Genomic DNA, 27,740 nt, shown 5'->3' on the forward strand with positions numbered 1-27,740 from the left:
AGCACACGTCCACGTTGATTCGTTCATTCAGCACGCGTCCATGTTGATTAGTTCATTCAGCACACGTCCATGTTGATTCGTTCATTCAGCACGCGTCCATGTTGATTAGTTCATTCAGCACATGTCCACGTTGGTGAGTTCATTCAGCACACGTCCATGTTGATTAGTTCATTCAGCACGCGTCCATGCTGATTAGTTCATTCAGCACACGTCCACGTTGGTGAGTTCATTCAGCACACGTCCATGTTGATTAGTTCATTCAGCACACGTCCACGTTGGTGAGTTCATTCAGCACACGTCCACGTTGGTGAGTTCATTCAGCACACGTCCACGTTGGTGAGTTCATTCAGCACACGTCCATGTTGATTAGTTCATTCAGCACGCGTCCATGTTGATTAGTTCATTCAGCACACGTCCATGTTGATTAGTTCATTCAGCACACGTCCACATTGGTTAGTTCATTTAGAGCACGTCCACGTTCATATTCTTAGGTTTTTTCGGTAAAGTCACGTAGGTAAAACATCAAAATTAATGAAAATAAAATAAAACAAAAATCACGACGTTTCGGAGGCCTCCTAAGAATATGAATCCTTGCAGTCACGAAAGCTTCAAATCTAGAATTCACGTCCATGTTGATTAGTTCATTTAGAGCACGTCCATGTTGATTAGTTCATTCAGCACACGTCCATGTTGATTAGTTCATTCAGCGCACGTCCACGTTGATTAGTTCACCCACGTGACACAGAGCCCCCCCCCACCCTCCCCGCGCGAGGCGGGGGGGGGGGACCCCACGTGACCCCCTCAGACGCCAGAGAAAAGGCGGGAAAAGCGAACCGGGCGGGGTCGCGCTGACGTCACTTCCGCTGTACGCGAAGCAAACACTGAGGGGGGATGGCGCGCTTCTACTGCTGCTGATGCTGCTACTGCTGATGCTGCTACTGCTGCTTCTATTGCTGCTACTGCTGCTTCTATTGCTGCTACTGCTGCTTCTATTGCTGCTACTGCTGCTTCCACCTTCAACGCGACTCGCAGTAACGGAGGAGGAGGAGGGGGGGGGAGTCCGCGCTCATCCCTCACTAACTCTGGTCTCGTACGCTCCTACCCCCCCACCACCACCACCTCCCTCGCTCTCCAACCCCCTCGCGGCTGCCTCCTCCTCTCCCCCATCGCGCTCGCCCCTCTCTTCTCACCTCGCGCGCCTCGTGAAGCGGTGGAGGAGGAGGAGGGGGGTGGGTCTCGCTCAACACCAACAACAGCCCAAGTCTCGCGAGAGGCGGGGTCTGGGTGCCCACCCCTCACCTCCCCTCCCCTCCCCTCACCTCCCCACCTCCCCTCTCCTCACCACCTCCCCTCACCTCCCCTCCCCTCCCTTCACCTCACCTCAGCCCCCTCACCTCAGCCCCCTCACCTCACCTCACCTCCCCTCACCTCCCCTCAACCTCCTCACCTCCCCTCACCTCAACCTCCTCACCTCACCTCCCCTCACCTCAGCCCCCTCCCCTCACCTCCCCTCCCCTCACCTCCCCTCCCCTCAGCCTCCCCTCACCTCACCTCACCTCCCCTCACCTCACCTCCCCTCCCTTCACCTCCCCTCCCCTCCCTTCACCTCCCCTCCCCTCCCTTCACCTCCCCTCCCCTCCCTTCACCTCCCCTCCCCTCCCCTCCTTCCCCTCCCCTCCCTTCACCTCCCCTCACCTCAGCCCCCTCACCTCAGCCCCCTCACCTCAGCCCCCTCACCTCAGCCCCCTCACCTCAGCCCCCTCACCTCAGCCCCCTCACCTCAGCCCCCTCACCTCAGCCACCTCCCCTCCCCGTCTCGAGCATGCCGCCCGTGAAGCTGCGTCACGTGGTGTCGTGCAGCAGTGAGGATCCGGTGAGTGCGGGTCACGTGGTGCAGCCTCGCACACACCCCTCGCACCCCTCTCACCAGGGTTCGTGAGCGCGGGCCGCCATCTTACCTGGGGAGGATTTTGTGTGAGCGGCCATCTTGCCTAGGGAAGATTTCGCGTGCGACGGCCATTTTGCCTAGGGAAGATTTCGCGTGCGCCCGTGTGTGTGGGTGGCCATCTTACCTGGGGAAGATTTCGCATGCGCCCGTGTGTGTGGGTGGCCATCTTACCTGGGGAAGATTTCGCGTGCGCCCGTGTGTGTGGGTGGCCATCTTACCTCGGGAAGATTTCGCGTGCGCCCGTGTGTGTGGGTGGCCATCTTACCTGGGGAAGATTTCGCATGCGCCCGTGTGTGTGGGTGGCCATCTTACCTGGGGAAGATTTCGCATGCGCCCGTGTGTGTGGGTGGCCATCTTACCTGGGGAAGATTTCGCATGCGCCCGTGTGTGTGGGTGGCCATCTTACCTGGGGAAGATTTCGCATGCGCCCGTGTGTGTGGGTGGCCATCTTACCTGGGGAAGATTTCGCATGCGCCCGTGTGTGTGGGTGGCCATCTTACCTCGGGAAGATTTCGCGTGCGCCCGTGTGTGTGGGTGGCCATCTTACCTGGGGAAGATTTCGCATGCGCCCGTGTGTGTGGGTGGCCATCTTACCTGGGGAAGATTTCGCATGCGCCCGTGTGTGTGGGTGGCCATCTTACCTGGGGAAGATTTTGCGTGCGCCCGTATGTGGGCGGCCATCTTGCCTGGGGAAGATTTTGCGTGCACCCGTGTGTGGGCGACCATTTTGCCTAGGGAAGATTTCGTGTGAGCGGCCATCTTGCCCAGGGAAGATTTTGTGTGAGCGGCCATCTTGCCTAGGGAAGATTTCGCGTGCGCCCGTATGTGAGCGGCCATCTTGCCTTGGGAAGATTTCGCGTGTGCCCGTCTGTGAGCGGCCATCTTGCCTGGGGAAGATTTCGCGTGTGCCCGTGTGTGGGCGGCCATCTTGCCTAGGGAAGATTTCGCGTGTGCCCGTGTGTGGGCGGCCATCTTGCCTAGGGAAGATTTCGCGTGTGCCCGTGTGTGGGCGGCCATCTTGCCTGGGGAAGATTTCGCGTGCGCCCGTGTGTGGGACGGCCATCTTGCCTGGGGAAGATTTCGTGTGGGCGGCCATCTTGCCTAGGGAAGATTTCGCGTGCGCCCGTGTGGGCGGCCATCTTGCCTGGGGAAGATTTCGTGTGGGCGGCCATCTTACCTGGGGAAGATTTCGCGTGCGTCCGTGTGTGTGGGACGGCCATCTTACCTGGGGAAGATTTCGCATGCGCCCGTGTGTGTGGGTGGCCATCTTACCTGGGGAAGATTTCGCATGCGTCCGTGTGTGTGGGACGGCCATCTTACCTGGGGAGGCTTCGCGTGAGCGGGGCGGCCATCTTACCTGGGGAGGCTTCGCGTGATGGGGCGGCCATCTTACCTGGGGAGACACTGTTTCGATAGCGACCTCGATCTGCTGAAGCTTATCAGCAGTTTCCCCGTGGAACATCTCGTGCTGCTGATGCTACGAGATTTCTCATATTGACGCGAGGTATTTGGCAGCTGTGCACAATGAAAACCCCTGAATCAGAATAATGATACTCCAGGATGAATCCGATGAGCTATGAAGCGTTTACACCATTGGAACCTCATTTGCCAGTAAAAAAATATGATTATTGTTTTTTTTACCCTTCTATCTGGCAACAAAACTGACACCTTTTTTTACAAGGCATCATGTTTGCAATAACCGCAACACAAGCAGTCAAAATGCAAACAAAAATAAACAACTGATAATGGTAATGATATGCACTGTCCTTGAAGTTGATTGGTCCACACCCGAGACAGCTTTCCTTAGAGTCTAGTCTCACATGGGTTGGACCAGATGACGCCAAAAGGCGCACAACTCAAAGACAATGCACCATCAGAGTATGAGAGCTCGGGGTGAGCATTTACACCATTGGAACCTCATTTGCCAGTAAAAAATATGATAATTGGTTTTTTACCCTTCTATCTGGCAACAAAACTGACACGTTTTTACAAGGTGTCATCTTGGTTCTTTCGGTAAAGTCACGTAGAAGGGAAGTAATAAAATAATAAAAATAAAACAAAATAAAATAATTCTCACGACGTTTCGGCTACAACGCAAGCAGCCGTCTTCAGGTGAAGAATGAGACACTGCCAAGCTAGGAGCTTATATTAAGGCGCTCTTCTTCCACCCCCAACTCAGCTTATATATAAGCTCCCAGCTTGGCAGTGTCTCATTCTTCACCTGAAGACGGCTGCTTGCGTTGTAGCCGAAACGTCGTGAGAATTATTTTATTATGTTTTATTTTTATTATTTTATTACTTCTCTTCTACGTGACTTTACCGAAAGAACCAAGAAGATGAATCCCTGCAGTCACGAATGCTTTAAATCGGAAGGAGGTGTCATTTTGTTGCCAGATAGAAGGGTTAAAAAACAATTATCAGCTATAAAGCTCTTTTCTACAGATGGTTTAGTCGGGCCGGGTAAGAATGTACACCAACAAGTAATACAAAACACGACAGTAGCGCAAAGTACAAGGCAAACAAGTCACCTAAACCATACAACTAGAATCTTCTTGGTTCTTTCGGTAAAGTCACGTAGAAGGGAAATAATAAAATAATAGAAATTAAACATAATAATAATGTTTAATAATTATGTTTTATTAAAATAATAGAAATAAAACATGTTTAATAATTATTTTTATTAAAATAATATAAATAAAACATGTTTAATAATTATTTTTATTAAAATAATAGAAATAAAACATCATTATGTTTAATAATTATTTTTATTAAAATAATAGAAATAAAACATCATTATGTTTAATAATTATTTTTATTAAAATAATAGAAATAAAACATCATTATGTTTAATAATTATGTTTTATTAAAATAATAGAAATAAAACATAATTATGTTTAATAATTATTTTTATTAAAATAATAGAAATAAAACATCATTATGTTTAATAATTATTTTTATTAAAATAATAGAAATAAAACATCATTATGTTTAATAATTATTTTTATTAAAACAATAGAAATAAAACATCATTATGTTTAATAATTATTTTTATTGAAATAATAGAAATAAAACATCATTATGTTTAATAATTATGTTTTATTAAAATAATAGAAATAAAACATAATTATGTTTAATAATTATTTTTATTAAAATAATAGAAATAAAACATAATTACGTTTAATAATTATTTTTATTAAAATAATAGAAATAAAACATGTTTAATAATTATGTTGGTTTTTTTTATTTTATTATTTCCCTTCTACGTGATGACTTTACCGACAGAACCAAGAAGATGAATCCCTGCAGTCACGAAAGCTTTAAATCGAAACGTACAACTAGAACTAAACCATCCCCATTCTATGAGGCGACGAAACCCGCTGAGCTATTAACTTGTTTTTAAGAAGCAACTTGGCGCATGATGAGAGCTCAACAAAGTGGCTCATCATTTAGACATTCATGGCAGCAAAATCTTATTTTGCTATTTTATTTCCCCCTCTCTTACCTACTTAGCCTCTTGTCACATCAGCCATTTTGCCCACTTCAGCAATCGTTTATTGCTGTGGTTGTTCCACCTGATGACGGACGCTTGTGTTGCGCCCGAAACGTCGTGATTTAATTTAGTTATTTCTCGATTTAAAGCTTTCGTAACTGCAGGGATTCATCTTCTTGGTTCTTTCGGTAAAGTCATCACATAGAAGGGAAATAATAAAATAATAAAAATAAAACATAATAAAATACAATTCTCACGACGTTATGGCCACAACGCAAGCAGCCGTCTTCAGGTGAAGAACAGGTCTGTCGGAATGACAGCGTCATTCACATCATCATCAACATCATCATCATTAACATTAACATCATTATTAACATCAACATCATCATTAACATCATCATCATTAACATCATCATGAACATCATCATCATTAACATCAACATCATCATCATCAACATCATCATCTTTTTTTTTCGATTTAAAGCTTTCGTGACTGCAGGGATTCATCTTCTTGGTTCTTTCGGTAAAGTCACGTAGAAGGGAAATAATAAAATAAAAAAAATAAAACATAATAAAATACAATTCTCACGACGTTTCGGCCACAACGCAAGCAGCTGTCCTCAGGTGAAGAACAGGTCTGTCGGAAAGACAGCGTCTGAATGAACACCACCAAGCTTGGCAGCGTATATACTTAAATATATACTTAAATATACGCTGCCAAGCTTGGTGGTGTTCAGAAGAACAGGGCTGTCGGAAAGACAGCGTCTGAATGAACACCACCAGGCTTGGCAGCGTATATACTTAAATATATACTTAAATATACGCTGCCAAGCTTGGTGGCGTTCAGAAGAACAGGTCTGTCGGAAAGAAAGCGTCTGAATGAGTACCACCAAGCTTGGCAGCGTATATTTAAGCTGCTGGGTTAGAGGGGGAAGGGCGCCTTGACAAAGGAATTTGCATATCAACAGATATTAGGAATCTTAACTTTGGAGCTTAGATATTAGGAAGCCGCTGGAGGCTATGCAATTTTAAATCGCCTAGATTGAAAGTCATTTGTGGATTAACCGCGCACCTGAGATTTTGAAAACAGGTCCCTGCGGGGTGGGCTGGTAGGAACGAATAACCAAAGAATATAAACATCATGTATTATTACACTTGTTTAGCCAGGAAAGCCTCACTGAGTCCAAAGGTTTTTGTAGGGTCCTGCCAAGTGTTTGCAGTAGGGGGCGATGTTGCTACACCTAATCGGACATCGGACGGACGATATAATCTATTGTAGGCTGGTTCACTTCGTTCCTACCAGTCTAAATTAATAACTCGTAGGTTTTCCCTGAAGCCCGAATTAATAATCTAGTTGTACATTGTTATTCTTGGAAATGTTTATTACAAGTCACATGCTTAAACCGAAAAAATCTCTCGTCGGGTTAATCCGAAATCGGCGTGATCGCCTCTACAGTACAGTAGTTGCAATATATTTTCAACGGTGTGCAGAGTTTGATTGAGTTTGATTGGCGTGCCTCTGCTATCCACTATAGTGGGCCGAGTCTTCTGTACGGGAGCAGGACAATGTTATCATCACAGCGCACACGCATCGAGCGTTAGTATTCGTTCTAAATCGAAATAGTAACAATCGAAATCGTTAGCTGTGCTTCACTTCAAAGTGTTTATCTTTGGTTATAGTTGTGGTGATTGTCATGGTGGTAGTGGTGGTGGTGATAGTGGCTGTAGTGGTGGTGGTGATAGTGGCTGTAGTGGTGGTGGTTATAGTGGTAGTAGTTGTAGTGTTGGTTGAAGTGGTTATAGTTGTGGTGATTGTCATGGTGGTAGTGGTGGTGGTGATGGTGGCTGTAGTGGTGGTGGTTATCGTGGTAGTTCTATTGGTAGTGGTTGTGGTGTTGGTTAAAGTGGTTATAGTTGTGGTGCTGATAGTGGTTGTTGTTGTGGTGCTTATAGTGGTGGTGGTTACGGTGGTGGTTCTATTTGTGGTGCTTGTGGTGATGGGTGTTGTGGTGATAGTGGCTGTAGTGGTGGTTATGGTGGTTGTTGTGGTGGTGGTTCTATTTATGGTGGTGGGTGTTGTGGTCATGATTGTGTTGGTGATAGTGGTGGTTATGGTGAGTGTTGTGATGGTGGTGGTGAGTGTTGTGATGGTTGTTGTGATGGTTGTTATGGTGTTGGTGGTTTTATTTGTGGTGGTTGTAGTGGTGGTGGATGTGGTCGTGGTGGTGGTGGTGGGTGTTGTGATGGTGGTGGTGGGTGTTGTGATGGTTGTTATGGTGTTGGTGGTTCTATTTGTGGTGGTTGTAGTGATTGTGAATGTGGTGGTGGTGGGTGTTGTGATGGTGGTGGTGAGTGTTGTGATGGTTGTTGTGATGGTTGTTATGGTGCTGGTGGTTGTAGTGGTGGTGGATGTGGCCGTGGTGGTTATGGTGGGTGTTGTGGTTTCCCCCCCAGTTGCACCGTGTGGACAATCTTCTCAGCGGCGATGCTCACCGCAAGTGGCGCTGCCTCCCCGGGGAGAAGGAGGCCTCTTTCATCCTCCAGGTGTCACCCACAGCACCCACAGCACCATCACCACCATCACCACCATCACTGCCGCCATCACCGCCATTGCCAACATCACCAACCATCACCATCACTACCACCGTCATCATCCTAATCATCACCATCATCAACACCATCACCACCATCACTGCCGCCATCACCACCATCACCGCCATCACCACCATTGCCAACATCACCAACCATCACCATCACTACCGACATCACCACCATCAACACCATCACCACCATCACTGCCGCCATCACCGCCATCACCACCATTGCCAACATCACCAACCATCACCATCACTACCACCATCATCATCCTAATCACAATCATCACCATCATCACCACCATCACTGCCGCCATCACCGCCATCGCCACCATTGCCAACATCACCAACCATCCCCATCACTACCACCATCATCACCATCAACACCATCATCATCCTAATCATCCTAATCACCATCACCACCATCACCACCATTGCCACCACCATCACTCTACCACCACCATCATCATCCTAATCATCACCATCATCACCATCATCACCCCCGTCACCACCATCACTGCCGCCACCACCACCACCATCACCACCACCATCACCACCACCATCACTCTACCACCGTCATCATCCTAATCATCACCATCATCACCACCGTCACCACCATCACCACCATCATCCCATCATCCTAATCACCACCACCATCACCAACCACCATCACCACCATCACCAACCATCACTACCACCATCATCATCCTAATCATCACCATCACCACCATCACCACCACCATCACTCTACCACCGTCATCATCCTAATCATCACCATCATCACCACCGTCACCACCATCACCACCATCATCATCCTAATCACCACCACCATCACCAACCACCATCACCACCATCACCAACCATCACTACCACCATCATCATCCTAATCATCACCATCACCACCATCACCACCACCATCACTCTACCACCGTCATCATCCTAATCATCACCATCATCACCACCGTCACCACCATCACCACCATCATCATCCTAATCACCACCACCATCACCAACCACCATCACCACCATCACCAACCATCACTACCACCATCATCATCCTAATCATCACCATCACCACCATCACCACCATCATCACCATCACCACCATCACCACCATCAACACCGCCGCTGCCACCGGGCGGATAAACCCGGCACCTGCGCCGCCCGATAAGGAGAGTCTGTGTCCCCGTTGGGGGAATGTGGAATTTCCTCATCTGGCTCATCCCGGAGTTAGGGGAGCAGAGATGAGCGGAGACCGGCTCTCGTCCCGGCCTGGAATTGCTGATTCTACCATTAATTACGACTTTTTAAATCCTTTATATTAAGTTCGCTCGCTCGCTTGCTTAGGACCGTGCAAATCTTTCGGTCGTTTTTTAACCCACTTCCCGTGATCCAATCGAGCTGAGATTTTCCACCCAGACTCGTTGTGCGTGACAATTAATGTTCGTGAATTTTTTTTCCAAAATTTTACACTTTTTAGTAAAAAATATTATATTTAATTACCAATTGCTTAATGGTGCAATGCAATCATCTGACCCATAGGTGGCAGCCATCTCAAGCCAGAGGACGAGAGGACTCTAGCCGCCACGCATATTAAGGATTTATAGTGAAAAACTTTGTTTTTACGGGTTTTACTTATTTTTATTTGTACCAGTGGATAAGGTCCCACTGCGCTATGTGGGTCTTTTTCAGAAGCAAACCAGATATCACAAATGATAGCTTAACGAAGTGGCTAATATCATCATCAATAACCGGATATTTATAGTAGCGGCCAAATAGTCTAAATGTGCGACGTTGATTCTAAATAAGGAGGGAAAAACTGGAGGACCCGTAGAAAAATCCACACGGCAACGGGGAGAGCGAGAGCCACACAAACTCCAAATATACAGCAGCAGCAGGCATCAGGGTTGGGATTGAACCCACGACCTCCTGTGTACCAGACGAGGTAGTTAACATCTCCTAGCCACCGTGATGAGAGACACGCAAACTCCAAATATACAGCAGCAGGCATCAGGGTTGGGATTGAACCCACGACCTCCTGTACACCAGGCGAGGTAGTTAACATCTCCTAGCCACCATGATGAGAGACACGCAAACTCCAAATATACAGCAGCAGGCATCAGGGTTGGGATTGAACCCACGACCTCCTGTACACCAGGCGAGGTAGTTAACATCTCCTAGCCACCATGATGAGAGACACGCAAACTCCAAATATACAGCAGCAGGCATCAGGGTTGGGATTGAACCCACGACCTCCTGTACACCAGACGAGGTAGTTAACATCTCCTAGCCACCATGGTGCCACTGGATTCTATTGGCAGACCTCGTGCCTCTGTGTGCGTCCTCGTGTGTTTCTGTCTACATATGACCCCTTGTATCTCACATGTCTGCCCTCCTGTGTGTCTCCCTGTGTCCCCGTGTCCAGTTTGAGAAGGCTGAGAAAATTCTCAGCGTCGATGTTGGGAATGAGGGATCGGCCTTCGTGGAAATCCTCGTGGGCAACTCCTCCTCCAATGACTCGGACTTCCAGGTGAGTGTGAGTGAGTGAGTGTGAGTGAAAGAGAGTGAAAGTGAAAGTGAGTGTGAGTGAGTGTGAGTGAAAGTGTGAGTGAGAGAGAGTGAGTGTGAGTGAAAGTGTGAGTGAGAGAGAGTGAGTGAGAGTGAGTGTGAGTGAGTGTGAGTGTGAGTGAGTGATTGTGAGTGTGAGTGAGTGTGAGTGGGTGTGAGTGGGTAAGTGTGTGAGTTAGTCATTAAGTGGGGAGCGGTAGTGTAGCAGCTCGCGCACTGTGCTTCGAACCCGGCATGCCAACTTTGATTCCCGCTCACTGTGATGGTGATGGCTGTGATGGCTGTGATGGTAGTGATGGTGATGGCTGTGATGGTGATGGCTGTGATGGTCATCACCAGTGACGATTATCTGAACCGGTCCTGGGCCTCCCCTAGGTCGCCTCGGCCACAAATGAGTACCTGGTGCGGTGTGTAAACATCGCCACTGAGGAGACAAAGACGGCCGGGCTTGGTGCTGACCACCCACCCCCTCGTGTGCCGTGCCGGCCTTCATAGATGCTCGCTAACAGCACCTGACCCAACAGTCTGTTGAGGCTATACGGGGGATCTTTGTCCTTGTTAATCATTAATGATCTTCATGATGGTAGGCAGGCACAGGTAAAGATGCGTGACCGGGAGTCGGAGGCATTCCCTGTTAACTTTGGGGTGCGACAGGGATGTCCTCTGGCACCTACACGATTGACATATTTTTCGACCATGTAGTTCGAGAAGCCTTCTATGTTTCAATTTAAAGCTTTCGTGACTGCAGGGATTCACCTTCTTGGTTCTTTCGGTAAAGTCGCCACGTAGAAGGGAAATAATAAAATAATAAAAATAAAACAACATTAAATAATTCTCACGACGTTTCGGCTACAACGCAAGCAGCCGTCCTCAGGTGGAGAACAGCGTCTGTCGGGGAGACGGTCTGAATCTGTCTCCTCGACAGACGCTGTTCTCCACCTGAGGACAGTTACTTGCGTTGTGGCCGAAACGTCGTGAGAATTATTTTATTATGTTTTATTTTTATTATTTTATTACTTCCATTCTACGTGACTTTACCGAAAGAACCAAGAAGCCTTCTATGGTTGTACGAAGGAATCTCCATCTGGTCCAGATACAATGGGAGGTTGATGGATGCCCGGGTGCCGCCGATAAATGGCTTTCTATTGGTCAACCATGTTATGTATGGTGATGGTCTGGTGATTGCTGCTCACTCTAAGAAGGAGTGGAGGTGCTGATGATGAACCTGGAGCGTGCCACTAAGAGGTGGAGCCTTACCATCAGCCCGTCCAAAACTAAGCACCTGCCCATGTATTTTGTGTCATCAAAAACTCCACTGGAGCATTTGTGGAGAGAGTAGATAGGTTTCCATACCTGGGCAGTGTGCTTATGACCAGCTCCAATTTGACAGCACAGGTCTCACTGCGAATCAGTTCGGCGACATTTTATCATTGGCTGCGTAACGCTGTGTGGAAGCTACCTGGTCTGTTACTCTACACGAAGCTTCATGTCTTCTCGGCCACGGTAATGCCCTCCCTTCTATTCGCTTGCGAAACGTGGAACCCTCTAATGGAACATCTCCGTTGGTTAGAAACATTCAGGCTGGCCTACCTATGATCCATCCTGGATTGTGTGATGTGAGAAGCTGACAAATTATTGAAAGATCTGGACACAGTCCCATCGATAAACTCCTCCAGCAGGCAAATTCCGATTCCAAAGAACACAGGATGAGATGTTACTATCCTTTGTGCAAGCACTTCCAAGAGTTCATGAACAGTGAGCCTGGTGAAATTTGGGGAGCGCATCGTCAGTAGTGACCCTTTGGTTCCTAGGGTGTTTCGGCCTTTCACACGATACACCCTCCCCAAAGGCGGCCAGCTACAGGGTGATCAATCCTACGCTTGCGTCCCATTCCCAATTAGTCGTAGGAGTTGCCTTGTTGTTGGTAGCCAACATCCCATGGGACTATGCATGGCAGGGGCGTCCTCCTCCCTGAGTCAAGCATTGTTGACCGCATACCTCCTGGCCCTCTCACTTTGGGGCCCAGCTGGGGTCTTTCCTCAGCAGGCAATGCTGTGTTGGCTGGGTCACGTAGCCCGCATGCCCAGCTACTGCATGCCCAAGCGGCTTCTGTTTGTCCGGATAGTGGGGGCTAAACGGGCGCGGCACGGGTTGGAGAAGAGATGGAGTGATGCGGTACGGGAGGATGTGGAGTTGAGTGGACTTGCCGAAGACTGGTACCAGCGGTGTCAAGATCGGCCTCAGTGGAGGAGGCTCGTGAAGGACGCTACTGGGCAGTTGGAGGCAGTCGCCGTCCAACAACAACGGAGGGCAGAGGAGCGACGCTCACAACAACGAGCAAAGTTGGCACAGTAGGGGGCACAGTTGGTACATTTGGCATTTATTTTAGTCATTCAACCTACGGCACCTGCTGGGTCTGTCACGTGACCTTCTGTCAGCAGAGAGGTTTCGACATGGTCTCAAAGTGCACCTAGCCTGGCACGAGCGTCATGGTGACGTCACCGCCATTTAGTGGCGAAAGGCAGCTGTTTTTGTTGGCTCTGTGTGTCTATCTATTTGTGTGTCACTCTGTCTGTGTCTAATGTCTCTGTGTGTGTCTATCTCTCTGCCTGTATATCTCTGTGTATCTGTCTGTCCTTGACTATCTCTGTCTCTGTGTGTCTTTATCTCTGTGTCTATCTCTGTGTCCGTGTCTATCTGTGTCTCTGTGTCTATCTCTCTGTGTGTCTAGCCCTGTGTCTCGTTCCTGACTGTGTGTGTGCGTCATCTCTGTGTCTATTTGTGGGTCACTCTGTCTGTGTCTAATGTCTCTGTGTGTGTCTCTGTGTGTGTATCTGTGTGTGTCTATCTCTCTGCCTGTATATCTCTGTGTATCTGTGTCTGTCCTTGACTATCTCTGTCTCCGTGTGTCTCTCTGTGTCCGTGTCTATCTGTGTCTCTGCGTCTATCTTTCTGTGTGTCTATCTCTGTGTCTCTGTGTGCCTAGCCCTGTGTCTACAACCCCCCCCCTTCCCCCGTGTGTCTCGTCTCTGACTGTGTGTGTGTCTCAATCTCTGTGTCTCTCCGTGTGTCTATCTCTGTGTCCGTGTCTATCTCTGTCTCTGCGTCTATCTCTCTGTGTGCCTAGCCCTGTGTCTACAACCCCCCCCGTGTGTCTCTGACTGTGTGTGTGCGTCTCTGACTGTGTGTGTGTGTGTCTCTGTGTGTGTGTGTCTCGTCTCTGACTGACTGTGTGTGTGTGTCTCTGACTGACTGTGTGTGTGTGTCTCTGACTGTCTGTGTGTGTGTGTGTCTCTCTGACTGTGTGTGTGTGTCTCTCTGACTGTGTGTGTGTGTGTCTCTGACTGACTGTGTGTGTGTGTCTCTGACTGACTGTGTGTGTGCGTCTCTGACTGTGTGTGTGTGCGTCTCTGACTGTGTGTGTGTGTCTCTGACTGACTGTGTGTGTGTGTGTCTCTGACTGACTGTGTGTGTGTGCGTCATCTCCGCTGCATAGGCGCTGCTGTCCGCCTCGTGCTTCATGTCTCCCGCTGAGAGCCGCTCTTCGCAGCAGAGGAGCCGCGTCCGAATGTTCGGCCCCGAGTTGCTGTGCCGCTCGGTTCGCGAGCAGCGCTGGGACCGGGCGCGCGTCGTCTGCCGGCAGCCCTACAACTCGGTGAGCCCTGGGGGGACGGACGGACATGTACACGCATGCACGCACGTATGCTCACACGCTCGCTCGCTTGCATGTGTAATGGGTTCCGGAGACACTTGTAGAGGTAACTTCTTTATTACACTCCAACAGCACTCCAACAGTCCTGGTACTCTGTTACAGCCTAGGTACACGGCCTAGGTACACGGCCTAGGTACACGGCCTAGGTACACGGCCTAGGTACACGGCCTAGGTACACGGCCTAGGTACACGGCCTAGGTACACGGCCTAGCGACACGGCCTAGCGACACGGCCTAGGTACACGGCCTATAGCTGTATCAAGTGAGAAAAATTCACTTGATACAGCTATCGTGCTGTGATGGTTCCACCTGAAGACGGAGGCTTGTGTTGCCTCCGAAACGTCGTGATTTTTATTTAACTTTTATTAATTTAAAGTTTTTACCTACGTGACTTTACCGGAAAACAACCTAAGAATAAGATGATATGCCTGTCAACCCATACGATTTACCCGTATTTTTGTACAGGGAAATTGAGTTTTCAGGTCCAATCGGGCCACTGGTGGAGCCAGTGGGGGGGGGGGGGTTGGGGTGTCACGTGCCTCCCCAATGATCCGATCTAAATCCCTCATTTCGATCGGATCATTGGGGTTTATTAGTAATAAATCGGCATTTTGCGACCCTCACCGCCACCGTGTAGCATATTATTACGTGCCAGGGACTCTACGAGATGATAGGACAATAGTTTGAGTCCACGATTGTCAATAAGTAACGGCAAAGCGGTTATAAGTGACTCACAGAATTGTGCGCAGTTGCGTATAGAGTACACGACCGCCCTGAAGGCATTCACCTTCAGCGAGCGCGATGCCGATCGCACACGGTTCGAATTCGACCCTCGATCGATGTCTGCGCCATCGCCGCACACGCGTCGAAGACCCGGAGTTTTAATGTGGTGTCATTGAAGAGCTGGAGTGGAGGGTAGTGCGACAGGCCAAGTATGACTTCTGCTGCCGCAGCTGCCCATGAGAACCACCACCTATACTCATTTTCTTGGTTCTTTCGGTAAAGTCACGTAGAAGGGAAATAATAAAATAATAAAAATAAAACATTAAATAATTCTCACGACGTTTCGGCCACAACGCAAGCAGCCGTCCTCAGGTGGAGAACAGGTCTGTCGAGAAGACAGTTGTGTGTGCAATTGTGTGTCATTCAGAATCTGTCTACTCGACAGACCTGTTCTCCACCTGAGGACGGCTGCTTGTGTTGTAGCCGAAACGTCGTGAGAATTATTTTCTTATGTTTTATTTTTATTACTTTATTACTTCCCTTCTACGTGACTTTACCGAAAGAACCAAGAAGATGAATCCTTGCAGTCACGAAAGCTTTAAATCGAAACACCACCTATACTCTTAGGTTTTTTGGTAAAGTCACGTGGGTAAGAAATACAATTAAAATTAATAAAAGTAATAATAGAAATGAAATAATTTTATTTCATTTTTATTATTTTATTTCTGATAATTGGTTTTTTACCCTTCTATCTGGCAACAAAACTGACACCTTTTCTTTTACAAGGAGTCATGTTTGCATAGACCACAATACCTGCAGCCATAATGCAAACAAAAAACACAACTCTGATAATGTATGCACTGTCCTTGAGGTTGATTGGTCCACACCCGAGACAGCTTTCCTTAGAGCCTAGTCTCACATTGTGTTGGACCAGATGACTCCAAAAGGCGCACAACTCAAAGACAATGCACCATCAGAGTATGAGAGCTCGGGGTAAGCATTTACACCATTGGAACCTCATTTGCCAGTAAAAAATATGATAATTGTTTTTTTACCCTTCTATCTGGCAACAAAACTGACACCTTTTCTTTTACAAGGAGTCATGTTTGCATAGACCACAATACCTGCAGCCATAATGCAAACAAAAAACACAACTCTGATAATGTATGCACTGTCCTTGAGGTTGATTGGTCCACACCCGAGACAGCTTTCCTTAGAGCCTAGTCTCACATTGTGTTGGACCAGATGACTCCAAAAGGCGCACAACTCAAAGACAATGCACCATCAGAGTATGAGAGCTCGGGGTAAGCATTTACACCATTGGAACCTCATTTGCCAGTAAAAAATATGATAATTGTTTTTTTACCCTTCTATCTGGCAACAAAACTGACACCTTTTCTTTTACAAGGAGTCATGTTTGCATAGACCACAATACCTGCAGCCATAATGCAAACAAAAAACACAACTCTGATAATGTATGCACTGTCCTTGAGGTTGATTGGTCCACACCCGAGACAGCTTTCCTTAGAGCCTAGTCTCACATTGTGTTGGACCAGATGACTCCAAAAGGCGCACAACTCAAAGACAATGCACCATCAGAGTATGAGAGCTCGGGGTAAGCATTTACACCATTGGAACCTCATTTGCCAGTAAAAAATATGATAATTGTTTTTTTACCCTTCTATCTGGCAACAAAACTGACACCTTTTCTTTTACAAGGAGTCCTGTTTGCATAGACCACAATACCTGCAGCCATAATGCAAACAAAAAACACAACTCTGATAATGTATGCACTGTCCTTGAGGTTGATTGGTCCACACCCGAGACAGCTTTCCTTAGAGCCTAGTCTCACATTGTGTTGGACCAGATGACTCCAAAAGGCGCACAACTCAAAGACAATGCACCATCAGAGTATGAGAGCTCGGGGTAAGCATTTACACCATTGGAACCTCATTTGCCAGTAAAAAATATGATAATTGTTTTTTTACCCTTCTATCTGGCAACAAAACTGACACCTTTTCTTTTACAAGGAGTCATGTTTGCATAGACCACAATACCTGCAGCCATAATGCAAACAAAAAACACAACTCTGATAATGTATGCACTGTCCTTGAGGTTGATTGGTCCACACCCGAGACAGCTTTCCTTAGAGCCTAGTCTCACATTGTGTTGGACCAGATGACTCCAAAAGGCGCACAACTCAAAGACAATGCACCATCAGAGTATGAGAGCTCGGGGTAAGCATTTACACCATTGGAACCTCATTTGCCAGTAAAAAATATGATAATTGTTTTTTTACCCTTCTATCTGGCAACAAAACTGACACCTTTTTTATAAGGACTATTATTACTTTTAAATTAAAATTTATATTTAAATTAATACAAGTAATAATAGAAATAAAATAATTTTATTTAAGTTTAATTATTTTATTTCTGTTACTTTTGTTATTTTTATTTTATTTTTTACCTACGTGACTTTACCGAAAAACCTAATAGTATGAATCATTTGCAGTCACGAAAGCTTCAAATCTAGAACCACCACCTAGCTGCGAAAATTGTGTTCTGCCCTTGGCGAGGGAGATGTCTGCTCCCAACCTGGCTGTGCGCAGTTACACTACTGGTGAATAACCCCGTGTCTGTGTCTCCGTGTCCCCGTGTCTGTGTCTCCGTGTCCCCGTGTCTGTGTCTTCATGTCCCCGTGTTCTTGTGTCTGAATATCTGCGTGTCTGTGTCTCCGTGTCCCCGTGTCCTTGTCTGAATATCTGCATGTCTGTGTCTCCATGTCCCTGTGTCCTTGTGTCTGAATATCTGCATGTCTGTGTCTCCGTGTCCCCGTGTCTCCGTGTCCCCGTGTCTCCGTGTCTGTGTCTCCATGTCCTTGTGTCTGAATGTCTGCATGTCTGTGTCTCCGTGTCCCTGTGTCTGTGTCTCCGTGTCCCCGTGTCCGTGTGTTTGAATATCTGCGTGTCTGTGTCTCCATGTCCTTGTGTCTGAATGTCTGCATGTCTGTGTCTCCGTGTCCCTGTGTTTGTGTCTCCATGTCCCCATGTCCGTGTCTGAATATCTGCATGTCTGTGTCCCCGTGTCTGTCTCCGTGTCTCCGTATCCCCGTGTCTGTGTCTCCGTGTCTGTGTCTCCGTGTCTGTGTCCCCGTGTCTGTGTCTCCGTGTCCCCGTGTCCGTGTGTTTGAATATCTGCGTGTCTGTGTCTCCATGTCCTTGTGTCTGAATGTCTGCATGTCTGTGTCTCCGTGTCCCTGTGTCTGTGTCTCCGTGTCCCCGTGTCCGTGTGTTTGAATATCTGCGTGTCTGTGTCTCCATGTCCTTGTGTCTGAATGTCTGCATGTCTGTGTCTCCGTGTCCCCGTGTCTGTGTCTCCGTGTCCCCGTGTCTGTGTCTCCGTGTCTGTGTCCCCGTGTCTGTGTCTCCGTGTCTGTGTCCCCGTGTCTGTGTCTCCGTGTCTGTGTCCCCGTGTCTGTGTCTCCGTGTCTGTGTCCCCGTGTCTGTGTCTCCGTGTCTGTGTCCCCGTGTCTGTGTCTCCGTGTCTGTGTCTCCGTGTCCGTGTGTTTGAATATCTGCGTGTCTGTGTCTCCATGTCCTTGTGTCTGAATGTCTGCATGTCTGTGTCTCCGTGTCCCTGTGTCTGTGTCTCCGTGTCTGTGTCTCCGTGTCCCCATGTCCGTGTCTGAATATCTGCATGTCTGTGTCCCCGTGTCTGTGTCTCCGTGTCTCCGTATCCCCGTGTCTGTGTCTCCGTGTCTGTGTCCCCGTGTCCCCGTGTCCGTGTGTTTGAATATCTGCGTGTCTGTGTCTCCATGTCCTTGTGTCTGAATGTCTGCATGTCTGTGTCTCCGTGTCCCTGTGTCTGTGTCTCCGTGTCTGTGTCTCCGTGTCCCCATGTCCGTGTCTGAATATCTGCATGTCTGTGTCCCCGTGTCTGTGTCTCCGTGTCCCCGTGTCTGTGTCTCCGTGTCCCCGTGTCCCCGTGTCTGTGTCCCCGTGTCTGTGTCTCCGTGTCTGTGTCTCCGTGTCTGTGTCCCTGTGTCTGTGTCTCCGTGTCCGTGTCTGTGTCCCCGTGTCTGTGTCTCCGTGTCCGTGTGTTTGAATATCTGCGTGTCTGTGTCTCCATGTCCTTGTGTCTGAATGTCTGCATGTCTGTGTCTCCGTGTCCCTGTGTCTGTGTCTCCGTGTCTGTGTCTCCGTGTCCCCATGTCCGTGTCTGAATATCTGCATGTCTGTGTCCCCGTGTCTGTGTCTCCGTGTCCCCGTGTCTATGTCTCCGTGTCTCCGTGTCCCCGTGTCTGTGTCTCCGTGTCCCCCCCGCCCCCATCTCCACGCCAGTCCCTGGCGTATGGCCTCGCGTTCATCCGCTTCAACTCGGTCCCTGAGGATTCCTCCACAGACGACGCTCCGCAAGCCAAGCAGGTGCAGCCCGGCGCCTCTCCCGTGAACCCCCATCTCCCTTCGGTGACCCCCATCCCTTCGGTGACACCCATCCCTTCGGTGACACCCATCCCCTCACCTGGTATACAGGAGGTCGTGGGTTTGACCCCGACCCTGACTACCCGGTGACTAGGAGATGTTAACTACCTCACCTGGTACACAGGAGGTCGTGGGTTTGATTCCGAACCTGATGCCACGGTGGCTATGAGATGTTAACTACCTCACCTGGTACACAGGAGGTCGTGGGTTTGATTCCGAACCTGATGCCACGGTGGCTATGAGATGTTAACTACCTCACCTGGTACACAGGAGGTCGTGGGTTTGATTCCGAACCTGATGCCACGGTGGCTATGAGATGTTAACTACCTCACCTGGTACACAGGAGGTCGTGGGTTTGATTCCGAACCTGATTCCACGGTGGCTACGAGATGTTAACTACCTCACCTGGTACACAGGAGGTCGTGGGTTCGACCCCGACCCTGACTACCCGGTGACTAGGAGATGTTAACTACCTCACCTGGTACACAGGAGGTTGTGGGTTTGACCCCGACCCTGACTACCCGGTGACTAGGAGATGTTAACTACCTCACCTGGTACACAGGAGGTTGTGGGTTTGACCCCGACCCTGACTACCCGGTGACTAGGAGATGTTAACTACCTCACCTGGTACACAGGAGGTCGTGGGTTTGACCCCGACCCTGACTACCCGGTGGCTAGGAGATGTTAACTACCTTGCTTGGTTTACAGGAGTGCGTGGGTTCGATCCCAGACGCTGACACCTGCTGCTGTATATAGTTTGCATCTTGCTTGCTCTCTCTCTTGCCCCGTGGTGGCCGGGTGCTTTTTTTTCTTTCTCCGTGTCCTCCGCTTTTTTAAATCCTTTATATTAAGTTCGCTTGCGTGCTTGCTTGCTTGCTTACGACCGTGCAAACCATTCGGTCGTTTTTTAACCCACTTCCCGTGATCCAATCGAGCTGACATTTTGCACACAGACTCGTTGTGCGAGACAATTAATGTTCGTGAAAAAAAAATTCCAAAATGTTACACTGTTTAGGGAAAACAAATTAAATATTTAATTACCAATTGTTTAATACTGGCAGACAATCATCTGACCCATAGGTGGCAGCCATCTCAAGCCAGAGGACGAGAGGACTCTAGCCGCCACGCATATAAAGGATTTAGAGTGAACAACTTTGTTTTTACGGGTTATACTTGTTATCCCCTCCACATTTAGAATCAACGTGCATTGAAATTTTTAAAGATTATTTTTGCTGCCGTAAGTTTTCCAAATGATTGGGCCCACTTCGGTTGACCTACTATCATTTGTGGTAGCCAGGTCGCATCTGAAAAATAAGTGAATGGCTCCAGTGGCCTTTGCCTGCTAGGATGGTGGATGGTTTCGTTGGTATTTGTACGTGCGTTGGGTGATTTTTAAGACCTTTTTTGTACTTTGCACTATTTCATTACACCTCCTTTGCCAGTACCAACATATAATAATAGGGTTTTTCCCACTCATACTCTTAGGTTTTTAAATCCTTTATATTAAGTTCACTTGCTTGCTTGCTTAGGACCGTGCAAATCTTTCGGTCGTTTTTTAACCCACTTCCCGTGATCCAATCGAGCTGATATTTTCCACACAGACTTGTTGTGCGTGACAATTAATGTTCGTGAAAATTTTTTAGCAAAATTTTACACTTTAGGACTAAAAATTATATTTAATTACCAATTGCTTAATGCTGCCATGCAATCATCTGACCCATAGGTGGCAGCCATCTCAAGCCAGAGGACGAGAGGACTCTAGCCGCCACGCATATAAAGGATTTATAGTGAAAAACTTTGTTTTTACGGGTTATACTTGTTTTCCGGTAAAGTCACGTAGGTAAAATAATAATAATAAAATACAATAATAATGAATGAAAATAACTAAATAAAATCACGACGTTTCGGAGGCAACACAAGTCTCCGTCTTCAGGTGGGACCGTCACAGACAAATTTACTGTGTCAAGTGGGGGGTGGGGTGGGGTGGCACGTGCCCCCCCAATGATCCGATCTAAATCCCTCATTTCGATCGGATCGTTGGGGTTTATTAGTAATAAATCGGCATTTTGCGACCCTCACTGCCACTGTGTAGCATATTTTTACGTGCCAGGGACTCTACGAGATGATAGGACAATAGTTTGAGTCCACGATTGTCAATAAGTAACGACAAAGCGGTTATAAGTGACTCACAGAATTGTGCGCAGTTGCGTATAGAGTACACGACCGCCCTGAAGGCATCATACTTTCAGCGAGCGCGATGCCGATCACACACGGTTCGAATTCGACCCTCGATCGATGACTGCGCCACCAGAGACCCGATGTTGAGCGTGGTGCTGTATCAAGTGGTACACTAAGTTTAGCTTTGACGGTCCCACCTGAAGACGGAGACTTGTGTTGCCTCCGAAACGTCGAAATTTAATTTAGTTATTTTCATGTATTTTTTTTTTTAAATCCTTTATATTAAGTTCGCTTGCTTGCTTAGGACCGTGCAAATCTTTCGGTCGTTTTTTAACCCACTTCCCGTGATCCAATCGAGCTGACATTTTGCACACAGACTCGATGCCACGCATATAAAGAATTTGTTGAAAAACTTTGTTTTTACGGGTTTACTTGTACCTACGTGACTTTACCGGAGTGTGAATCCTTGCAGTCACGAAAGCTTCAAATCTAGGGGTTTTCTCCTTTTTTCTGGCAACAAAACTGAAACCTTTTTGCGAGGAATCATGTTACTGCATTAACCACAATACTTGCGGTCACAATGCAAACAAAAAACACTCTAATATATTGGCATTGTCCTTGAAGCTGATTGGTCCACACCAGAGACAGCTTTCTTTTGAGCCTCGTCTCAATTGGTGCTGCACCAGATGACGCCAAAAGGCGCACAGCTCAAAGACAATGCACTATCAGAGTAACGAGGGCTCGGGGTGAGCATCTACATCAGGGGTCGGCAACCAAAATAACAAGAAGAGCCATTTCTTTCCAATTCGGTACAAAATTCAGTATTTCAAGAGCCGCAATGCATCTGAGTACATACGTACTCATCGTCAAGAAGCAGCCCGTAAAGAGCCGCATGCGGCTCCGGAGCCGTAGGTTGCCGACCCCTGATCTACATCATTAGACCTCCATTGCCAGTACCAAAATATAATAATAGGGTTTTTCCCCTTTTTTCTGGCAACAAAACTGAAACCTTTTTACAAGGATTCATGTTACTACATTAACCACAATACTTGCAGTCAAAATGCAAAGAAAGCTGTCTCTTGATGTGGACCAATCAGTTTCGAGGACAATGCATATATTGTAATAGTAATAGGTTTTTACCCTTTCAACTGGTACAAAAACTGACACCTTTATACAAGGCATCATGTTTGCAATAACCACAACACAAGCAGTCAAAATGCAAACAAAAAGAAACAACTCTGATGATAATAATGATATACACACCAATGGAGACTCGGCTCTAAGGAAAGCTGTCTCGGGTGTGGACCAATCAACTTCAAGGACAGTGCATATCATTATCATCATCAGAGTTGTTTCTTTTTGTTTGCATTTTGACTGCTTGTGTTGTGGTTATTGCAAACATGATGCCTTGTATAAAGGTGTCAGTTTTTGTACCAGTTGAAAGGGTAAAAACCTACTACTATATTTGCCACTGGTAAAGGAGGTCTCATAGTGTAAATGCATATATTATCAGTGTGTTTTTTGTTTGCATTTTGACCACAAGTATTGTGGTTAATGCAGTAACATGATTCCTTGTAAAAAGGTTGCAGTTTTGTTGCCAGAGAAAATGGGAAAAACCCTCTTATTATACTTTGCACTTTCGATTTAAAGCTTTTGTGACTGCAGGGATTCATCTTCTTGGTTCTTTCGGTAAAGTCATCACGTAGAATGGAAATAATAAAAAATAAGTTGACGTTCCTCACCTGAGGACGGCTGCTTGCGTTGTGGCCGAAACGTCGTGAGAATTATTTTATTACGTTTTTATTTTTTGCTATTTTATTATTTCCATTCTACGTGACTTTACCGAAAGAACCAAGAAGATGAATCTTTGCACTCTTGCCGTGTTTGTGCGTATTGTATTGGACCATCCGTAAAAAAAGAGCTTCATAGCTTATCGGATTCCTCCAGCAGTATATATATAAATGTTATGATGCTGCTTCTCGCACATCGCACGGTCTTGACGACAAAGACGGCAATAACCTCCCAGGATGGCCACCGTCAGCTCGTGCTCGATGCACTTGGCGGGAAAAATTTCCCCTCACGGATTGCTCACCCCCCCCCCGCCTCCTCCTCCTCCGTGCGTCTGTGTCCCTGCCCCCCCCCCCCACCTGGGTCTGGGCAGTAGCAGGAGCAGCGACTGGGCGGGTTCCGTCTTCGTGACGACGTCCCGAGCAGCAGCAGCGGCGGCGGCTGCCTCGCCCCGGGTGGACTCTTCTCTTCCCGCCAGCGTCACCCCCTCCTGCTCACCCCCCCCACACCCCCGCCCCTCACAGTCAGAGTCACCCCCCCCCCCCCCCCTTCTTCACCCGCCACACCACCGGGCGTACAATGGCCGAGTCGGGCTCGTGCTGTCGAGATGTTAACTCCCTCGCCTGGTAGGCAGGGAGAGTCGTCGTTTCGATCCCGACATCCCCCAATGTCTGTTACGTGGAAACACCCCGAAACTTTCGCTGTGGCGTATGCATACGGTATATAGTCTATTACACTGGTCAACACACTTTGCCTGGCATAAGGTATTCCAATGGTTTTAAGGTAATTTTGTGGTGTGTGCTGATTCCAAATCTGGCATCAGCTGTCTCGGGTGTGGACCAATCAACTTCAAGGACAGTGCATACATTATCAGAGTTGTGTTTTTTGTTTGCATTATGACTGGGTAACATGTTGTAAATATGACAAGGTGCAATTTTGTAGATAAAATGTTAAAGTATAAAAGTCATTTTAAGCCCTTGGCCTTGCTGAAGAGGCCAACAGCGGATGGGAAGAAACTGTTTTTAAATCTTTTATATTAAGTTCACTTGCTTGCTTGCTTACGACCGTGCAAATCTTTCGGTCGTTTTTTAACCCACTTCCCGTGATCCAATCGAGCTGACATTTTGCACACAGACTCGTTGTGCGTGACAATTTATTTTCGTGAAAAATTTTTTCCAAAATTTTACACTTTTTAGGAATTTATTTTTTATATTTAATTACCAATTGCTTAATGGTGGCAGGCAATCATCTGACCCATAGGTGGCAGCCATCTAAAGCCAGAGGACGAGAGGACTCTAGCCGCCACGCATATAAAGGATTTCTAGTGAAAAACTTAGTTTTTAAGGCCCCGTCACAGAAACGACCCCCTCTCTTTGTGCCGATATGTGTTCTTTCTCCGTGTGTCCTTGTGATGTCTGTCTGCTTGTATGTCTGTCTATAGTTTTCTAGTTAGATTTTTGTTGCTATTTCTTTTATGCCTGATGATGATTGCTTGTGTTGCAATCGAAACGTCGTAATATGCCATTATTTAATTTATTATTTTATCTTTAGACGTCACTTTACCGAAAGAACCAAAGAACAGAGGAGGCTAAACGGGCGCGGCACGAGCTAGACAAGAGATTGACAGATGTGCGGCACAGGAGGATGTCGAGCTGATTGGTCTTGCCGATGACCGGCCTCTGTGCTGAAGGCGTGTTGAGGATGCTATTTGGCAGTGCCAGCCTAGGTGCACCTTGAGGCTAATAATGGTCAGTTGGAGGTAGTTGCCCTAACAGCAACAATGGAGGTCGGAGGTGCATCTGTCAGCCATCTCGGTCTGTCAACGAAATACCGCCTGGGTCTGGCCCATGACCTGCTTTTTAGCAGGCGACCATTCCACGCTTTACATGGCCTCAAAGTTCACCGAGCCTGGCACAGGCGCCGTGGTGACGTCACTTGGTGACGAATGGCGAGTATTGGTGTGTGGGGAGCGGTAGTGTAGCGGTTAGCGTGCCGCGCTACGAACCCGGCGACCCAAGTTTTGATTCGCACTCGCGGCCAACACCAGTGACGATTAGCTGAACCTGTCATGGGCCTCCCCTAGGTCGACACAGCCTCTAATGGAACGTCTGCGCCGGTTAGAAACATTCAGACTGGCCTGCCCTACGATCTATCCTGGATTTAACCAGGCTTGATTGTGTGAGGAGCTCACAAATCCTTGAAAGATCTGGGCAAAGTCCCATCGGTGAGCTTCTCCGGCAGGCAAGGCTGCATTGGCTGGGTCATGTAGCCCGCATGCCCAGCCACCGAATGCCTAAACAGCTTTTGTTAGGCCGCATAGAGGGGGCTAAACGGGCACGACATTGGCTGGAGAAGAGATGGACTGATGGATGTGGAGCCGAGTGGACTTGCCGAACACTGGTACCAGCGGTATGATCAGCCTCTATGCTCGTGAAGGACGCTACTGCGCAGTTGGAGGCAGTTGTCCATAAACAACAACTGCGGGCAGAGGAGCGACGCTCACAACAACGAGCGGAGCGCCGGGCGGCTAAAATGCTGCAAGTTGGCACAGTAGGGGGTACTGCTGGTACATCTACCAGTCATCTCGGTCAGCCAGCCCATGGCACCTGGGTCTGTCCAGAGACCTCCTGTTAGCGAGCCGTCGACACTTCACGTGCACCTGGCCTGGCACAGGCGTTGTGGTGACGTCACCGTTACTTATTGGCGAATGGCGGGTATTGGTATTGATTCATCTTCTTGGTTCTTTCGGTAAAGTCACGTAGAAGGGAAATAATAAAATAATAAAAATTAAACATAATAAAATAATTCTCACGACGTTTCGGCCACAACGCAAGCAGCCGTCCTCAGGTGAAGAACAGGTCTGTCGGAAAGACGCGTCTGTCGGAAAGACAGCGTTCATTCAGACGCTGTCTTTCCGACAGACCTGTTCTTCACCTGAGGACGGCTGCTTGCGTTGTGGCCGAAACGTCGTGAGAATTGTATTTTATTATGTTTTATTTTTATTATTTTATTACTTCCCTTCTACGTGACGACTTTACCGAAAGAACCAAGAAGATGAATCCCTGCAGTCACGAAAGCTTTAAATCGAAAATTTGGTATTGATTGTTGACTGTTTCTGTGTTCATAGCTCTGAGCTATGCCAGGGCTGCACTGGGCGATCTACCTGGGTCTCCCTCCTCACCCAGCTCCACCATCAAGCCCCAGGTCTCCTCACTTCCCGTATCTCTCTTTCTCAGTGTCCCATGTCTCTCTGTCTCGGACTCTCTTTGTCTCAGTGTCCCGTGTCTCTGCCTCAGTGTCTCTGTGTCTTAGCGTCCATTGTCTCAGTGTCTCTCTGTCTCAGTGTGCCGTGTCTCTCTGTCTCAGTGTGCCGTGTCTCTGTCCTGTGTCTCTCTGTCTCAGACTGTCTCTGTCTCAGTGTCTCTGTCTCAGTGTGCCGTGTCTCTCTGTCTCAGTGTGCCGTGTCTCTGTCCTGTGTCTCTCTGTCTCAGACTCTCTTTGTCTCAGTGTCCTGTGTCTCAGTGTCTCTGTGTCTAAGTGTCTGTGTCTAAGTGTCTCTGTCTCAGTGTCTTAGCGTCCATTGTTTCAGTGTCTCTCATTCTCAGTGTGCCATGTCTCTCTGTCTCAGTGTCTCTACCTCAGTGTCTCTCTGTCTCAGTGTGCCGTGTCTCTACCTCACTGTCTCTGTGTCTCGGTGTCCTGTGTCTCAGTGTCCTGTGTCTCAGTGTCCTGTATCTCTCTGTCTCAGTGTGCCCCGTGTCTCTGTCCCGTGTCTCTGTGTCTCAGTGTCTCTCTGTCTCAGTGTGCCGTGTCTCTGTCCTGTGTCTCTCTGTCTCAGTGTCCTGTGTTTGTCTCCGTGTTTCTCTGTCTCAGTGTGCCGTGTCTCTGTCCTGTGCCTCTCTGCTCTCAGGCCGTGTGCCTCAAGAGGAAGTTTGACTTGCCCGTGACCTCCCAACCACGGAAGAGGCGGCCGCAGGGCGAGTGGGGCGGAGGTGGAGGAGGGGGAGGAGGAGGGGGACAAGGTGGACAAGGTGGACAAGGTGGAGGAGGAGAGGGCCTCCTGATGGACCCTTCACGAGGTTTGTGTCTCCGGGTTGCGCTGCTCAGATGGGGATGTTAACTACCTCGCCTGGTATACAGAATTGTGGGTTCGATCCCGACCCTGGCTACCCGGTGGCGAGGAGATGTTAACTACCTCGACTGGTATACAGACGCTGTCTTTCCGACAGACCTGTTCTTCACCTGAGGGACGGCTGCTTG

At 48.0% G+C, this 27,740-nt stretch overlaps 3 protein-coding genes across 5 annotated transcripts in view; all 3 read left to right on the forward strand.

Annotated features, from left to right (window-relative positions):
* Positions 1 to 27,740, forward strand: part of N6AMT1 (N-6 adenine-specific DNA methyltransferase 1) — a 164,342-nt gene that overhangs the window by 19,379 nt on the left and 117,223 nt on the right. The window lies entirely within an intron of this gene.
* On the forward strand, positions 1,762 to 27,544 carry LOC133339432 (DNA repair protein XRCC1-like). Its single transcript, XM_061547584.1, has 7 exons — positions 1,762 to 1,873; positions 7,893 to 7,982; positions 10,458 to 10,562; positions 14,097 to 14,255; positions 19,374 to 19,457; positions 23,857 to 23,987; positions 27,445 to 27,544. The coding sequence occupies exons 1-7, from the start codon at positions 1,823 to 1,825 to the stop codon at positions 27,542 to 27,544; spliced, it is 720 nt and encodes a 239-aa protein (XP_061403568.1). The 5' UTR covers positions 1,762 to 1,822.
* Positions 26,402 to 27,740, forward strand: part of LOC133339415 (DNA repair protein XRCC1-like) — a 29,454-nt gene continuing 28,115 nt past the window's right edge. Inside the window, exons 1-2 of the mRNA XM_061547560.1 lie at positions 26,402 to 26,684; positions 27,391 to 27,559. Coding sequence (XP_061403544.1) covers positions 27,544 to 27,559 — 16 coding nt within the window. The 5' untranslated portion in view covers positions 26,402 to 26,684; positions 27,391 to 27,543. The remainder of the gene's footprint in view (positions 26,685 to 27,390; positions 27,560 to 27,740) is intronic.

The sequence above is a fragment of the Lethenteron reissneri genome, unplaced genomic scaffold (genome assembly GCF_015708825.2).
Source record: "Lethenteron reissneri isolate LAM-NWPU_2019-01 unplaced genomic scaffold, ASM1570882v1 scaffold_1864, whole genome shotgun sequence".
Lineage (NCBI taxonomy): Eukaryota > Metazoa > Chordata > Hyperoartia > Petromyzontiformes > Petromyzontidae > Lethenteron > Lethenteron reissneri.

Excerpts from the sequence above, each read along its gene's own strand:
- LOC133339432 (XM_061547584.1), top strand. The coding sequence starts at position 1,823 with ATGCCGCCCGTGAAGCTGCGTCACGTGGTGTCGTGCAGCAGTGAGGAT. Across the intron at positions 10,563-14,096 it reads CCAATGACTCGGACTTCCAG|GCGCTGCTGTCCGCCTCGTG; the intron begins GTGAGTGTGAGT and ends TCCGCTGCATAG. Across the intron at positions 14,256-19,373 it reads GCCGGCAGCCCTACAACTCG|TCCCTGGCGTATGGCCTCGC; the intron begins GTGAGCCCTGGG and ends TCTCCACGCCAG.